The sequence below is a fragment of the Centruroides vittatus genome, unplaced genomic scaffold, assembly GCF_030686945.1.
Source record: "Centruroides vittatus isolate TY-2023 unplaced genomic scaffold, ASM3068694v2 contig_549, whole genome shotgun sequence".
NCBI lineage: Eukaryota > Metazoa > Arthropoda > Arachnida > Scorpiones > Buthidae > Centruroides > Centruroides vittatus.
This window is the reverse complement of record NW_027122325.1, coordinates 5,358,705-5,375,351: the sequence shown is the minus strand read 5'-3', so window position 1 is coordinate 5,375,351 and position 16,647 is coordinate 5,358,705. Positions and strand designations below refer to the sequence as shown.

Below are 16,647 nucleotides of genomic sequence, written 5' to 3'. Positions count from 1 at the left end.
TTGCTCATATTCATTTTTGTATGGGCTATGGAATATATATATATATATATACTGTAGCCTATAATACAGTATTTTGAAAAGTTTTGTGATTAGTGTCTCAATGAAAAGTGACGTGGATTTATTGAGGCAGAGCATTGTCACAGAATTATGTTCATTCTCAAAATTTGATGGGATGATTTTGTTAAAACTTTACCATTTTTCATTAATTGCAATGAGGAATCTAAAATTGTAATAATAAAAATCCAGCGATGAGTTGCATAACTTTCTTGGCTGTTATGAGATTTTATTTAAAAAATAACTTTTATATTATTATTCATAATATTAATAAATAAATTTTTGTGTGATGATATTTATTGAGATTTTATCATAAAAAATTTTATACTATTAATTATTATAAAATGACAAAATACTTAATTTTGAGAGTAGAGATGAATGTTAAAAAAGTTGTAAATGCCAATAATGAGTAAAATTATATAGTAATTCTTTGTAAGAGACGGAACATTCTAACAACTTCCTTCTAACTTTGAAGTTTTTTCCATGTTTGATAGTCTTTAAAGATCATAATACAGGAATTCAAGATAATGAAAAACTTTAGTCATTTATATGTAACTTATTGGTTTGGCTTATATGTAACTGATGATTACTGACAGGAGTCAATGCTGACTTGTCATCTTCATCAATCAACTATAACAATACTTTATTATGCATTTCAACTCAAGATTCAATTATATTTCTTTTTTGTCAATTTCATCTAGACTAAACATTGAAGGTAGCCTAATACTATCTTCAATAGCTGTGATAATTGTGTTATAGACAAGGGAGCCTTATTATGTAACTTATTACAGATAGAAGAGCATAGTTTGTTCTATGCATTGATATTGATATTTCATTCCATGTAGTCTTGATATCCTCATGGAGCATAAATCACTGTGTTACACTTTATTTACAAAATATATTAAGTTGTGCAAGTACTAAATATTTAGCATAGCTCTTCTCAAACTGCACTTATGAGAACTAACTAAACTTTCCAAACTTTTAACATGCAATCTATTTTATTAAAATATCAAACGTTTTCGGTCAAATTAATTGGCCTTCATCAGGATCAAACAATTTTACGATTTATGACGAATGAAACCCTGGTTTTGTTCATCATAAATCAACAAATTGTTTGATCCTGATGAAGGCCAATTAATTTGACCGAAAACGTTTGATATGTTAATAAAATAGATTGCATGTTAAAAGTTCGGAAAGTTTATTTAGCATCGCTTTGAAATTCCATGAAAAACTCTTAAAAAGAGAATTCACTATACTTGAATGTTTTAGTGTCTTTCTGTTTAACATGGTAGCATTGAGTGAAACAATTGTTTATACAATTCTAAACTGAAAGCAATACTAAAATAGAGCTAAATTTGATTTTATGCATCCTGCTTTATTTGTAACCAAAAACAATACTCATTTTTTGTACTGATAATTTCATTTAGATATAACTATTTAAAATATTTAAATTTCTTATAATTATTTTATTTATAATTTGCATGTATTTATACTTAAAAACTTCAGTAAATTGAATTTTACTGAAAAATATAAAAATATTTTAAATGAGATCTATATGATTGAGTTTGTTAATAATTATGATAGTATGAAATAATAATTAGAAAAAGTAAATTTATTTAATGTATTTATTACTTTCAGATATAAACTAATAGATTCAACAAATATGTCACAAGATGAGCTTAAAGATATTAAATATACCAAAGTCGAGTATGAATCTTTTATAATATTATGGTAATATCTTGAGATTCAATTAAAAATAACAAGTGGTTAATTTCTATTTTAAATGCAGAGTTGATAGTCGGTTATTTAAAATCAGATATTCTCCATCTTCAGGAAGACCTCATTATCGTGTTGCAAAACTTCACACTAAGTAAATATTTTAATTGTTTTATTAATATGTATTTGTTAACATCATAGTGTATAATTTATTAATAGCATATCCAAAGAATTCACAACTCTTAAGTTTCCTTTTTTATTCAGTTTTAAATTAGAAGTGACATGTTTTGTATTATTGCCTTCTTCAGACTACATTTAAAAGCAATAAAGTTATACATAATAGCGAGGTTGAAGCCAAAGTTTTAACGCAAAAACGTATACGTCAGAAGTTCAGCGCCACTTTCCTGTAAGCCTAGAAGTTTGACAAGGGCGTTTGGAAAGTCAGTGGAATCATGCTCAACATTCCAAACACCATTGTCAAACTTCTAGGCTTACAGGAAAATGGCGCTGAACATCCAACGTACACATTTTCGTGTTTAAAACTTCAGCCTCAACCTTGCTAATATTTTCATAAAGGTAACAAAGTAATACATTACAATGTTTACTGTAGGTATTGCAATATTAATATTTAGATTTCATACTACTAAGGAATATTTTTTGTCAGAATTATTTACATTTTCAGCAATGAATTTCAGTATATGATTGATGATAAACATGATTGTAAATAATGTTTAGAAGAAGGTTCAAGGTATGTATCAAAATATATGGTATCTTACATGATAGTGAAATATGGTCTGTTGTAATTTTTACAAATAATTTTATTGAAAATTCCAATATATTTGTATTCCTTTATGCTTATAGTCAATGAATGTACTTAAAGTATGTATATTAATAGAATATTGTAATTTATTACTTTTATGGTAAGTTGATGTTTTTTATATATATATATGTTACCGGCCAAACTAGTTTGTCCTAGGCTGAACTGATTTATGTACTAAAAATAGGTGCCAGTGTAAAAAAAAGATGATTTTGTGTAATTCGAAATGCCACCACAGTACACTCTGTAAAAATAAATAAAAGATAAAATATTTTATATGTTACACTAAGAAACACAAATAAGTTCATTTTTAATTTTAGTTTGATTCTAAAAGTTGTTGTTATTATTTCATTTCATTTTTTGAAAATATTTTCGAAAGTTAATAACCTTTAAAAGTGCATGGCTTAATAAAAAAAAATACAAACTGATAAGTACTGATTAGCTTATTTTTATTTTATAATTTTGTACAAGTGTTGTGTCACTTCTAATCGATACCGTTTTTGGTTAATGTTACCCTAGATATCAAAGGTGGCGGCTCGTCTCCGATCCCAGCAATCAGAAGAAAGAAAACAGTGGGGACGCACGTTCTAACCTAACCTAATCTAACCTATTCTAATAATTATGGTAATTTATTAGAATAGGTTCGGTTAGAATGTGCGTCTCCACTGTTCCCTGTCTTCTGATTGCTGGAATTGGAGACAAGCCACTACCTTCGATGCCTAGGATAACATTAACCCTGTTTTTTATAATTAAAAATTATAAGTAATAATTAATAATTAATTAGTAATAATTAATAAATTAATAATTAATTATAAGTAGACTATGTTTGAAGAAATATTGTTCATCTAATTGATTGCCTTTTAATTTTATTTTAACCATTAATATACTTGAATAATAATTATGAATCAGTTTGGCCTGACATGCATAGGACAAACTAGTTTGGCCTGAAATCGGGTTTGGCCGGTAACACATATATATATTGCTTTTAAATGTAGTCTGAGGAGGGCAATAATGCCAAAATATGACCCTTCTAGTTTAAAATATAAATAAAAAAGGAGTCTTAAAAGAGTTATTTAGTGTTGTATTATATCCAAAGAATTCATAACATAAATTTATGTAAAATTTTATTTTAGATCTTCATTAAATGGAAGTTCAAATAAATTACAAGGTGAAGATGATGATGACCCTCCACCACCATATAGTCCTCAAGGCACAAATGATTTAAATAATGGTTTAGTAACAGTACCTCAACTTCCATTAGTTATATCCAATGCTAATAGTGCCAAAATTGCTTCTGTATCAAGGTCAATATAAAATAAATTTATATTTATACTATAAGAATTTATAATACTCTTTAAAGAAATTTTTACTTTCATTCTGTTTTCTTTTTACTAATGTTTTCTTGGTGATGGGTATTAATGATTTTATTGGTTATTAAAGGAAAAATTATGAATATCATATAGAAGTTAAAAATCTGAAAAAATTAAAGGTCAGTATTGATATTATTAATGTATTTTCACTAATTTTTCCTTTATACACTTCATAAATTTTTTTTTAGTATTATAATATATTTATTAACATAGCAGAATATTTTAATGCTAAAATACTAAAATAAGAAATGCTAAAATGAAATAAATTGACTATGCATCGTAGGTGGTCATGAGAGAGAGAGTTTACAATAAATTACGCATTTCATAAATACTTGGGGTTTTATGAGATCCTCTAAAAAAAACAGGTAAAGGTGATGGGTCAGACTGTCCGTTTCTTGGTATGTCACTGGAGAAGGTCAGCACAATAGGAATGTTCCAGATGTAGGGACGTACTCCTGTTGGAATCAATATTATTCCCTATCGGAGATGATGGTGTTCTGTCTAAGGGTAGACAGAATTCTATATTGGTGGAGGAACGGACAATGACTTGTTGAGTCATGGAGGAATGGGTGATGACTGACTCATTTGGCTGTCAATTCTGATATTAAGACAGTAACATACGGCTGGGGGTCAAAGGATCATGGGAAAGATCTTTTTGGACACTGAGAACTTAAAGGAAGATATACTCCCAGGTGTAAAAGTTGACAGTTATTCGACAAAGTTATCATTAAGAAGTTATGTTGTTATTTTGAATTCTCACGGATGTAATTATGAAATTAAAAACAAAATAAAAAAGGCTAAAGCTGTTTTGCACAAATATTCTCAGTATTAAGAGATAGAAATGTATGCAAAAAATTGAAACTAAAAATGCTTAAAACAATGATTTGGAATGTGGCTACATACAGATGCGAGTCATGGACAATAAACCAAGAGGCAGTTAATAGGATAAATTTCTTGAGATGTAGTGTCATAGAAGAATGGAATGAATTAGTTGGATAGATAGAATAACCAATCAGGAGTAGATTTACAATGTAAAGGTCCTGATAGTCAGCATCCAGAGAAGAAAAACAGCATATGCTGGGCATATAATAAGAGAATCCTCGGGGGAACTGATGAAAATTGTAGTTCAAGGAATGGTGGAGGGCAGATGTAAAAGAACTGTCAATCAACTGCAACCCTCTATAAAGAGGATGGCGTTTGAATGAATGAATCTATAGTTTAATTTTTTTACAATTTTACATATAATTTCAAAAATTGTTTCATTTTATTTATCACTTAAACTGTGTTTCTGAAAAGAGAATGGCATTCTGTAAATATGAAAATGTTAAATAATATAATAATACAGTTAAAAAAGTTTTTTAACTGTATTATTTAACTGTGTTTTTATAAAAATAAAGTTAAAAAAAAGTTTTTTTAATCAGAATAATAAATCTGTTTCATTAATATGCTTTGCACTACCATTAATTTTTCATACAGATAAGCTTAGAATAAATCACCATTATACTTAAAAAGCATTTAAATAAATAAAGTTTGTCCTAAATTTTTGTCAGCATTTACAGGGTGACAATTAACCCGTACAAAGTTTGTAGCAATGCTGCACCTGAACTTTTTTACTGTCACCAATTTACATAATATTGTTTAATTCTCCATGATTTCCTGCCCGTGTAGATATACTTTCGATGTAATAAAGGTTAGTTCTTTATTTTTTTAATGGTGTTGAACAAATGTTGTGCAATTTTGGAGCTATTCCGGCAAGGAAAGCATCAATGTGAAATTGTTCATCTGCTCGGTGTTCCAAAAATGACAGTCTCAGATGCAGTTCGGTGATTCAAGGAGCTTGGCCACAATGGTGACCGTCCCTGACGTGGAAGAAAGTGAACTGTCAACACGTCTAGGAACCGCAAGATCATCACAAAGCGAGTTGACTGACATGCGAAGGTCTCCATGAGGAAAATTGCTCGTGAGATCAGAATCAATCGCGAATCAGTGCGGTTAATGGCGAAAAAGGAACTCCTACTCAAGCCCTACAAGTTCCAAAAGATTCAGCTCCTCACCGATGAAAACAAGTGCATGAGACTCCAAAGATCCCGTTAACTCAAACGTCGGGCCGCAGGTCGACAATGGGAGTGCATTCTCTTCACAGACGAGAAGCTTTTCTCCGTACAACCATCAAAACGACAGGAACTGGTCCACGGGGGCTCCTGGACGCTCAGTCATCATCGAACATCACAAAATCCAATGTCAGTCATGGTTTGGGGCAGAATTTGTGCAAGTGGCAAGACACCCCTTGTTTTCGTCGATCAAGGGGCCAAAATCAATCGAGATGTGTACCACCATGACATTCTCGAGGCTGTGGTACTTCTGTGGGCTCAGCAGCATTTTGGCAGTGCGAAATGGACGTTTCAGCAGGACTCGGCGCCGACACACAGGGCGAAGAAGACTCAGGAGTGTGCAAGGCTCATTTTCCCGATTTCATCTCGTCTGCGGAATGGCCACCGTACTCGCCGAATCTGAACCCAATGGACTACAGTGTGTGATCCATTTTGGAGGCCAGGGCCTGTTCTAAGCGCCATGAAAGTTTGGAGTCGCTGAAGCAGTCCTTGCACTGGGAGTGAGACAAACTGTCTCCAGAAGAGTGCGGCCCATCGCTGAGAATTTCAAAACGCGTTTGGGGCTCTGCATCAAAGCAAAAGGAGGCCACTTTAAAACTGGCTGAATATCAGATTAATACGTAAAGTATTGTCACTGTTATATGCTGTTGTTTTGCTAATTTTCATTTCTTTAATAAATTTATGATACAAAAAACTTGTACGGGTTAATTATTGTCACCCTGTACTTTGTATCTATAGAAATGTAGAAATTTATTTTATGTTGTTCTGTTCAAATATAAATCAGTTTATAATTCTTCAGCATATAAATATTAAACTTTAAATTTTATTTTTATTTTTAGAATTGATAATTCTGTGCCAAATTATCCCTCTTTGAATAATAACAATAATAATAATAAGAGTTGGCAGTTAACATCAGAAAAATCATTTAATATGCTCCAGGTATTTTATCCATCTAATCTTATAATTACACTTAAATTATTATTTATCTCATAAACGATTTTTTATTATTTATATTTAGAATAAACCTGATGTAATAAACAGTAGTTTATTAAAAGATGAAGCTAATGGTAAAATATGTATGAATGACCAATTATCTACAAACAGCAGGTAAAATTGAAATATATGACTGTATCTTAGTTTAATTTTTGAAATTAATATTGATGATGTATTACTGTAACTGTATTAAAATCAAAGTTCATTTTTTCCAGACTTAGCAGTAGTCAGCTATATCCAACTAATCAAATAGCAACTAATTCTGCTTATAGTTCCAGAGTAACTTTCCAACCATCATATCAATCACGTAATAAGGTTAGTTTTTAATTTCATTAAGAAAAAAGTTTATTTTAAATCTAAATTTGAAATCATTGATTAATATGATTTTGTGAAATATTAGTTTTAAAAATTATTTATTAGTGTTTTGTAATTTGATAAGATTAGTTTCCTTCATACAAAAACTATAAAAGATACATCAATTCTTAGGAAAATTAATAATTTACAAATAAAGAATATAATGTAAAATAATTTGTTATTGTATTTATAAGTAATATTTCCAATAAAATAAGAAAAATAATTAATGGATAACTAAAGTAATTTTATTATTTATAATGTAAGTTAAATGCTACTTTTTTTCAATAAACCATAAGTTTAACTAATTCTTATATACATTGAGATTGTTTTAAATTATATAAATTATAAACTCACTTATATCTTTAAGTTTTTTATAACTGAAAATGACGACTTCATATTTAACAAAACAAAACAAAAAAAAAAGGTATAAAACAGTTCTTGTTTTTTTATTTAATAGGAAATTTTCAATACTCTTTGTCAACATTAGTTACATTTTTAAGAGAACAGCTCCCAGATTGAAGGAATTAAATTTAAAAATTTTAAATGTAATCTATAATTTAAATTTTATTTTATATACACTTTAATATTAAATTATAGAATGTGGATTATAGTTAAAACTTTTTAACATGACTGCCAGTTTCCTTAGGTGAAAGTTTTTCAACACCATTCTTAATTAGGCATGTTGTATACAATATTCAGTTTGTAACATTTATTCCTTATTTATTTTTGCCAAGAAAAACCTTATCTTGTAGTTGGTATATAGTGGAAAATTACCTGTAATTTTGAGAAAAATCTGGTATCATTGCCAAAAAAAGCTTACAGCCAAAATTTTAATGGAAATGTAGTGATTTTGACAATTTTGATGGGATTCTTTGTTGCAGAGCATACAGAAATGGAATTTTTTCCCTGTGCTTTTAATTGTTTCTTTTAAAAATTTTTACCGTTAATTGCTGCCAAATACAGTGGACACTACTCTAGAAAAGCTAATTTCCTGCACAGAGGTCTGTTGAGATGAGAACTCTGGTATTGTTAATAAGTGTTAATCGTGTGGAAATGTTCAAAAATCAAACATATTGTGAATATTATAACCCATGCCTACAAAGATTTTTTTCTTTTTTATCTTTTACAAAGAAAGTTTCTAAAATTGCTAGTTTTACAGAGATTTTAAACATAAATGTTTCAATGTCTGGATTTCAAGAACATAACTAGGACATTTTCATATCTGTCATCAGTAGACAAAAATAAATTATACCTTACAACAAACTTCTCTACACATAACACTAACAAATAATTTCATAAAAACATCTTAGCTAATTATGTTAATATTTTAATAATAATACTAAGTATGAAAATCCTTATAACCTAATAATTTTATATCTGTTTTTATTTCATAATTATTTTTTTAATATTATGTAATGTAAAATATTACTTAATAACAGTGAATTAATTTTCTTATTTTTGTGGTGTTTTCCAATATATATATATTTTTAATTATTTAAAATTATTATTTTATTAGATGTTTAATTCGCACATGTGGCCTCAACGAGATAATAGACCAAATGGAGAAGCATCAGTCACTCAAAATAGTCATGAAATGAGTACAGAGCTTTAAATACTGTAGATAACATTTTTCACTTGCTCATCTAAAGCGGATAATTCAGGATTGATTCATATTATATGTAAATAATATATATTTAAATTCAAAAAAATTATTGTTGAATACATTTTTATGTAATTTTACATCAGATTGTTTACATCAATCATATAATATTTTGTATTAAATAATGTAAATAAGTCCGACTCATTAAAATTCGATTATTTTACATTCTGGAAGAGAAGATCGTAATTTTTTTATACAAAGTATTTTAAAGTAATTTAATATTTTAAAAAATAATATAATGTATATTTGAAAATCAGTAAAAATGGTTAGTTATAAAACATTTGTTGTGTAACTTTTAAAAAGAAAAAATATGTAATGGATGATATTTTGGAAGAATTGTTATCAATATTAATAAATAAAATATATTGAGAAGAATTTTTTATCAGTTATATTTTTTACATATAAATATTAATAAAATGGACATCCACAAAATGGGCACAGTGCACTTGCTCCTCCTTGGGATTGAGTAAGAAATTCCACAAATTACAATCATAAAAGTGATTGAGATGTGTGAAACTCCAAAAAATTAAATAAATAAATAAAAACTTTTTGATGTAATTATTTGTCTCCAAGTTTTGCCCACTGGAAAATTTTCTCTTGACATCCAGGTTAATCAAACAATTCAAAATTATTTTATTTTAGTAAACTTTAAAGATACAGCAAGTCTTACCTTAGCATCTTTGATAGCCTCTTAGAAACTGCGGCATTAAATGGAACAAAGAGTAACAAAACGAATTTTACCATATGCTAAAATAATATAAAATATAATTCAGCTAATATTTTAATTTGACTGTGTTTGCAACAACAGCATTTATTTTCCACTCCAGAATCAATTTTAGTGTTTATAAAGAAAATTTAACAATAATTGTAAATGATTACACTACTTGTATCTTTCCTTGACAATGTTAAATGAAGACTTGCTATATATCAATTATTGTGGCTGGTCAAATTTATATGGGCATGGAGACTTTTTTACTCTCTGTGCCCTGTGGACACTAACAGGGCTTTTCATTCAAGCTTATTGTTTGTTCAGCCAGTGCAGTCTTTAGAACATAAGGGACCCTGGGCCAGAAGAATGTTGGGGGCCCCCATGAAGAAACAGAATTAATACTAGATTACAGACTTAGGGGTTGCTGGTGTAGCTAGCACGGGCGAGACCAGTTACGGATATCATGCTATCACCCTTTTAACATATCCCAGAAAATCTGTTGACCTGTTTTTATTTTATTTATTTTTTTTTAACTAGTGAGATTTTTCACCCTGTACTCAACACTTCACACTACATGTTGGAGGAGTAATTTCAATCGTATTATTAATGGTTTCTTCATTTCAAGTAACCTATTTCTTTTCTTTGTAACTTTATTACTTTCGGATTCAGAGGCCTCTAAGACCTCAGGCCCCGTAGGCCCTCCCCTAAAGACGGCACTGTGTTCAGCTAGGCCAACAATGGAGCAGCTGAGCGATCGGGGATGGGGCCCAACATATCCAGGACAGACCACTCCAAAAAATTCGTTTTTTGACCTGTCTGGATTCATTTGTGAAATTGCAGTAAATTGACACCTTTAAGCAAATGTCTTTCAACCTTTTTCTAATAGTAGCACCCTCAACTTAATTTTTTTTTTACAGTACTCATACTTTGGCAATGTAGAATTATTGTGATACAGTGGACCCCCAATATAACGTGCATGTCGGGCGGGAAGCAACACCCACGTTATACCGAGTGGCGCGGTGTAATGTGGTTCACCTCTTTACCTTAGCAATAATGTCAAGCTTTTCTTTTACTCGTCATGCATACAATAATTAAACACTATTCAAAATACATGCAGGAACTCAATGCATACACAATTACTCAATACGCAGTAACAATAAAATGCACTACTCACACTACATGGACCTATATAAATGTGTTTGAGCTTATCGCGTCGCAAACATTGCTTGCGCTATAACTGAGTGTGCAGTATAGTGAGCAGCACTATAACGAAGGTCCACTGTATTTGAGAAAATCTGGAATCGGCCAATTTCTGTAGAAAGTCGTCCTGATTGGCACTCCTTTTTGGAAAATTGCCCAAGTGTTTTGTTGCCTTTTTTTTTTATCAATCCACTTTGTGGCATCCTTGATTTGTTGTTGCAGCACTCCAGTTGAAAACTACAGTTGTTGCTCCACCACAATTGTTGGCATAGCCTAAGTACTTAGGACCAATTCATACTATCACAGTAGTTTTCATGTGCTGCATTTCTGCCGTGGAAAAACTATGTAGCAGTCCACATAGACACCCAAATAGTCACAGTGTTTATAACTTCTGGACTGCAGTCAAATTGAAATTTTCTTAATATAGAAAACCGCAATGTATTCCACTTCCCAGACACTCAAGTTGATGTCAGAACCAAAATTCCAGGATGAAATCACAATAGTGAAAGCCTAGTTTTAGTGTCTACTTACCTTTACTGTACCCATACATTCTATTTCCTAATTCATGTTTTTTTACTCTTTCTACAGAATACTCATAAATCACTCATAACGTCATCAGGGACGTGTTGTTGATGCCAAGGCTGTGGGGTCAGAGTCATGAGGAATTTCTGGCCAGAGGAGTCGGAGTCAGGAAAAATGTGTCGACTCTGACTCTTTGTTTTCCACAGAAAAATTTTTCAGGTTTAATATTGGAAATTGGCAAAATGCAGTTTCTTGGTATGAAGACTCTCAGGTAAATGAATAAGGGTTCATTTCATTTTCCAAATTTGCCTGCCATATTCTTTCCAGAAAAATTTTACTGGTTTAAATTGAAAAATTGACAAAGTAGTTTTATTTGTATGAAGTTTCTCATGCTATTCAGTACATCAGAACCACACAATTAGTCAACAACAAAGGGAGATAAAGATAAGAGAAAGATGAATAAAGATAAGATAATTGTAAAGAAGTATTTGTTTAATATACTTTAAGGAGTTTTTGTGGTATTTCTCAGAAAATAAAATATTTAGAAAAGTTTTGATAAAACTCATTATTTCGGGTTATTGACCCATCAATGATCAGGAGTACATAATACCAGGACTGTCAAGTTGGAATCGACCTACTAAAATTATCAGGTGTCGGAGTCAAGTGTTATTTTACTGACTCTGCAGCCTTGGTTGGTGCAATATAATGTAATATATTAACAGATGAAAGTAGTGTATAAGAAACTGTATTAATACTACTATCCAACTTGCTTAGTCAATTAAAAAAACTAATGAATTTTTACACAAGGGCTTCTGTTAAATATGAATGAAAATTTCCTCCATAAAAGCTTCATGTCATAAAGAGTAATGATATGATTATTCTTTTTGTACACATTTTGTTTGATATTAATCTTTTTATTCTTTTTCTGCTCCAGTATTTTTAGCAATGTCAGACTATTTTGTTTATATATTTTTTCCCTAATGTTTTAGCCAATAAAACTGTATATAGAGATTAGAACTATTTTAGATTAGTATATTTATCTGGTTTATATATCTGATAATGTTACCTGTGATATTTGAGAACTTAGAAGCAATCTGACAATCTGTGTAAAAATTTTTTTCTTGTATTTTTGTAGCGTGTAATTGATGATAAAATAATAAAAACCGAGTAGATGTGTTTAAAAAACATTTACACACTTCAATTTGGGGTATTTTAAATAATTTATTCATTTACTGAACAATATTTTCCTTATAAAAGTTTTAAAATTTACATTGATATTGTTGTATATACAAGTTTTTTGCAAAAATTTATAAAATATCAGTTTTTACTAGTACCCCACAACTTTTCAAATTCATTCATATAGGCTTTCACTGCATTTTCTTCATTGGTAATCAAAACATTTTCATGATTACCTGTAAGTGCTTTCAATGTCCAATTCAGAGATCCTGTTATTACTAACTTTTCATCAATGATAGCAAACTTGTGATGCATTAGGAAAGTTGAATTGTGTGTCTTGACTGGTATACCTGTAATAAACAAGATATTAGATATAAGAAATGGGTATGTTCACATCAAAGTTTTAGAATCTTACATGGCATATACAGTCAAACCTGTTTTTATGCATTCTTTTTATGTGCGATTTTTATTTGTGCGATTTTTTTAATGCGAATTTTTAATTTGTGCGGTATAGTTGGCGACTAGTCTCGTGCGATTCGTAATGTCTCACGTTGACTTATTATAGCTAAATAAACTTATTATAGCATAAATGCACTTATTATAGTAATATTATTGCATGAATATGCGAAAAATGAAATAATTTACTTTTTAAGTCAACAAAACACCACCTGGACAAAAATATGTAAAACAGACGATAGACCAGACGATGCAGTCAAGTGCTGACATCTGTTGTCAATAAATTCTATTTCGTACGGTTTTGAGTTATTTTCTATGTGAGACTTTTTTTATGCGGTCCCTGTTGACCGCATAAAAAAATTATTTTTTTAATTGTGTTGCGAAAACTATTATTTACAGCCATTCGTGAAGTTTCGTGAGATTTTTTTTAATGCGTTTTTTTTAATGCGGTCCCTATCCCCCGCATAAAAACAGGTTTGACTGTACTTAGATTATTTGTTCTGCATACATATATAATAAAATTAGTGCATTTGTCAAATACAGGATGCACTGCATTGTATAAAGCTGCTTTAATACAGATAGATAAGTATAATAAACCAATGATATAACCCATTTAATTTGAAATAGACTATGTTATTGGTTTTCTAATCAGTTGCTAATTGCTTTAACTAGGCAATGCATGCATCATTTCACCTAGTAAAAATTAAAGTTTGAATAAAAAATGTAATATTTAATAGTAAACATTCCATTCTTTTATGATACAGCACATATTAAACAAAAAAATAACAAGCATCTGTTACATGAAATTAATGTTCATATTTTCTTTCAATTAATATTAAAATGAAACTGATGACATTTACTCCAGTACCAATTTTTCAAATAATACTATAAATGAAATATATAAATAGAGGTATGCAATATATCTTCAGAAATCGATATTACAAAATAGTCAATTTAGAATTTAAAAAAATATGCAATAATCATGATCATTTCATATTTCATTTGATTTAGTTCCAGCTACAGTTATGAAAAAAAATGGATAAATCAACAAAAATTTTACAGAATTTGTTTTAAACAACTCATAATATCCATGGATATTCAAATTAAAAAATTATTAAAATAACCAGTATACTTGATATATTATATGGAACACTTTAACAGTGACACACTCAGGATTTAATCTTGGGGATCTGAGTTAATTAAAAAGTTTTTCGTGTGAATTCAATAAAATTCCCACCTTATGTAACTGCTAATTTATTAGTAAGATAGAAATAGAAGAAACAATATAAATTTTAAAAAATATGTTATATATGGATATATAACTTTTATTTTTTAACATAAAATTAATTGTTAAGGTCAGCCAATAAGTGTCAAAGTAAGGGTACATACGATCCCTTTTGTCTAGTTCTCATTTTAGATAAGGATCAAGGAATATAACATTTGTTTATACTAACTTCCTTCTGGGTAAAGAAATAGACCTACCAAAATTGTTTATTAGATTACTTACACATTATCTTCTATGAACAATTTATAAAAGTAAACATAAAATAAAATGTACAGTACATAAATATTAGAACACTTTTTGTTCTAATATTTCTTTTTGTTCTAATAAATTTAAACTACACTATGAAATCTGTTACACTGTGTTTATAAATTAAATATTGTTTGATCTTATCAACATTTATTTTAATATAAATATATATTAAAATCAAAGAAATTTATCTTTCTTCAAAAAATAAAATTATGCTTTTATGATTATTTTATATTTTACTGATTATGTTTTGTGTAAGCAGTAAATTTCTTACTCAATTCCTCAAGTACACATTAGTCAGAGTTGTTATATACATATTTCTTTTATAAATTTATAAAAATGATTAGTTCACCACACCAAAATATTATCCAATTAAAGAAATGGTAAAGAAACAGATAACTTGCAAATATCTCACAAACAGTTGCATGTACAGCTGCGATTCCATTGATGTTTTTGCTTGTAAAAGAGATCTATAACTCTGGGGTTAGAATCTCCCTCATTCAAAGTTCACATCTTAACAATTTTAATTCCAGTCATTCACTTAAAAGTGTTGTTGAAAAAGTCTCTGGTCACTCTTCATCTATAAATTCACATAGCACAAATATCGTTCTTGTTGTCATCCACATGGTTGTACTATGCACCTGTTAAGCACAACAGCTCTCCTGACTTGATAACATGGAATTATTCCTTCCTTGAACACAGAATTTCTCCCATCCTATTAAATCTCTGAAGCTTATTGTAGAAAATCCAACCAGGACATTTTTGGTCACTCACTGCCATGGCACTTTCTATTTAAAAATCACTCATAACAAAAAACTTAAAAATCTTACAAGTGCAATTCTGGTCAGGTACTAGATCAACTATCGTACAGAGAAACTCCAAACATACTGAAAGCCCCATCTGTCCATGCATATTAAAACAAAAAATCTGCACCTGAAACATATACCACTGCCATATATAACATTTTGGTAATTGTTTTTGTACAAAAAAACTGTATTTGTAGATCATTCAGTTTGCCACTCTACATTTATATATAATATTAAGAATAAGTAATAAAAAGTATGTAATAAATGTAATAAAAAGTAATTAATTGAAAATATGCACGTTTACAATAGCATAGTCATTAATTATGATTGTGTATTCTAATATTTATAATTACTATTTTAATAACATTCTCACCTTTTCTACGGAACTTCCCAATCTGTGCATCAACCAAATCCCTCTCTTCGCCCGTATTATCTTCGTCAGTAAAAACTCTTACTTTCACTCCTTTCTCGTGACATTTTACAACAACATCAGCCAAAAAGTGACTGGTGATTATATAAACACAAACGTCTATACTTCTCTTTGCAGAAAGCAAATGCAGAGCGAGAGATCCTAACGAAGTGTTGTCCCGTAAATTGTTACTCCTGCAAATTCGACCATTACCGAATACACTTCTATATTCGACATCGGTATCGGGGAAGAAAAGAACTTTTGTGTAAACATTTTTCTTCTTCTTACATCGAATTAGATTATAAATATAAGAAGCAGTTTTCCAACTTGTTAAACTAAGTAATATTACTGTTAAAGTCGTTTTCCACATTGTTAAAACTACTCCTTTCTTCGTTCGAACCCTTCAACTAAATCCACGTGTTTCTTTTCTTTCTTCCCTGTTGTCTTGTCTGATGCTTAATATGGAGATTTCAGCCAATAAAGCTTTTTTTTTCCCGAAGTGTCGCCACCTGGTGGCTACTGAAGAGGCCTGTTAAAACCACGTGCTCGATAGAAGTAGGAAAGAGTCACGATAATTGGCTGCAGATACACGTGGCTTTGACGTCACTGCATCCGAAAATCTTTTCTTCTGAAGTATTTCCGGAGTACGTTTCCTAGAAAAGCAGCTTGAAGCCGTTTTGTTAAAAGGCAGTTAATTAAGCCATTTTTGCTTTAAGTTAGCCGCCGTAGAACATGTAAACAAGCGCCGAAGACAGAAGTTAAG

At 29.8% G+C, this 16,647-nt stretch overlaps 2 protein-coding genes across 4 annotated transcripts in view; one reads left to right on the top strand and one right to left on the bottom strand.

The window, feature by feature from the left end:
- The window catches only part of LOC136978740 (band 4.1-like protein 4), an 88,285-nt gene extending 78,824 nt beyond the window's left edge, over positions 1–9,461 (top strand). The window contains exons 22-28 of one of the 3 annotated variants that reach the window (XR_010881276.1): positions 1,693–1,761; positions 1,844–1,924; positions 3,721–3,891; positions 6,908–7,007; positions 7,087–7,175; positions 7,263–7,376; positions 8,932–9,461. Coding sequence is in view for 2 of the 3 variants with exons in the window: in XM_067274537.1 (XP_067130638.1) it covers positions 1,693–1,761; positions 1,844–1,924; positions 3,721–3,891; positions 6,908–7,007; positions 7,087–7,175; positions 7,277–7,376; positions 8,932–9,027 (706 nt within the window). In the remaining variant the exon portion in view is untranslated. Of the gene's footprint in view, positions 1–1,692; positions 1,762–1,843; positions 1,925–3,720; positions 3,892–4,027; positions 4,077–6,907; positions 7,008–7,086; positions 7,176–7,262; positions 7,377–8,931 lie in introns of those variants that run through there. The other 2 variants (XM_067274537.1, XM_067274538.1) reach the window with 2 other exon arrangements.
- A 3,246-nt stretch (positions 9,462–12,707) lies between these two features.
- LOC136978646 (mitochondrial cardiolipin hydrolase-like) lies at positions 12,708–16,324 on the bottom strand. Its single transcript, XM_067274389.1, has 2 exons — positions 15,849–16,324; positions 12,708–13,032 (listed from the first exon to the last, which is right to left on the bottom strand). Exons 1-2 carry the CDS (start codon positions 16,252–16,254, stop codon positions 12,824–12,826), a joined length of 615 nt encoding a protein of 204 aa, XP_067130490.1. The 5' UTR covers positions 16,255–16,324; the 3' UTR covers positions 12,708–12,823.
- Positions 16,325–16,647: the final 323 nt, after the last annotated feature.

What these genes read in the sequence shown, in the direction of transcription:
- LOC136978646 (XM_067274389.1), bottom strand. Translation starts at nt 16,254, where the DNA reads ATGTGGAAAACGACTTTAACAGTAATATTACTTAGTTTAACAAGTTGG. An exon ending in TGGGAAGTTCCGTAGAAAAG is followed by an intron (nt 13,033 to 15,848) that starts GTGAGAATGTTA and finishes TGTTTATTACAG; the next exon opens with GTATACCAGTCAAGACACAC.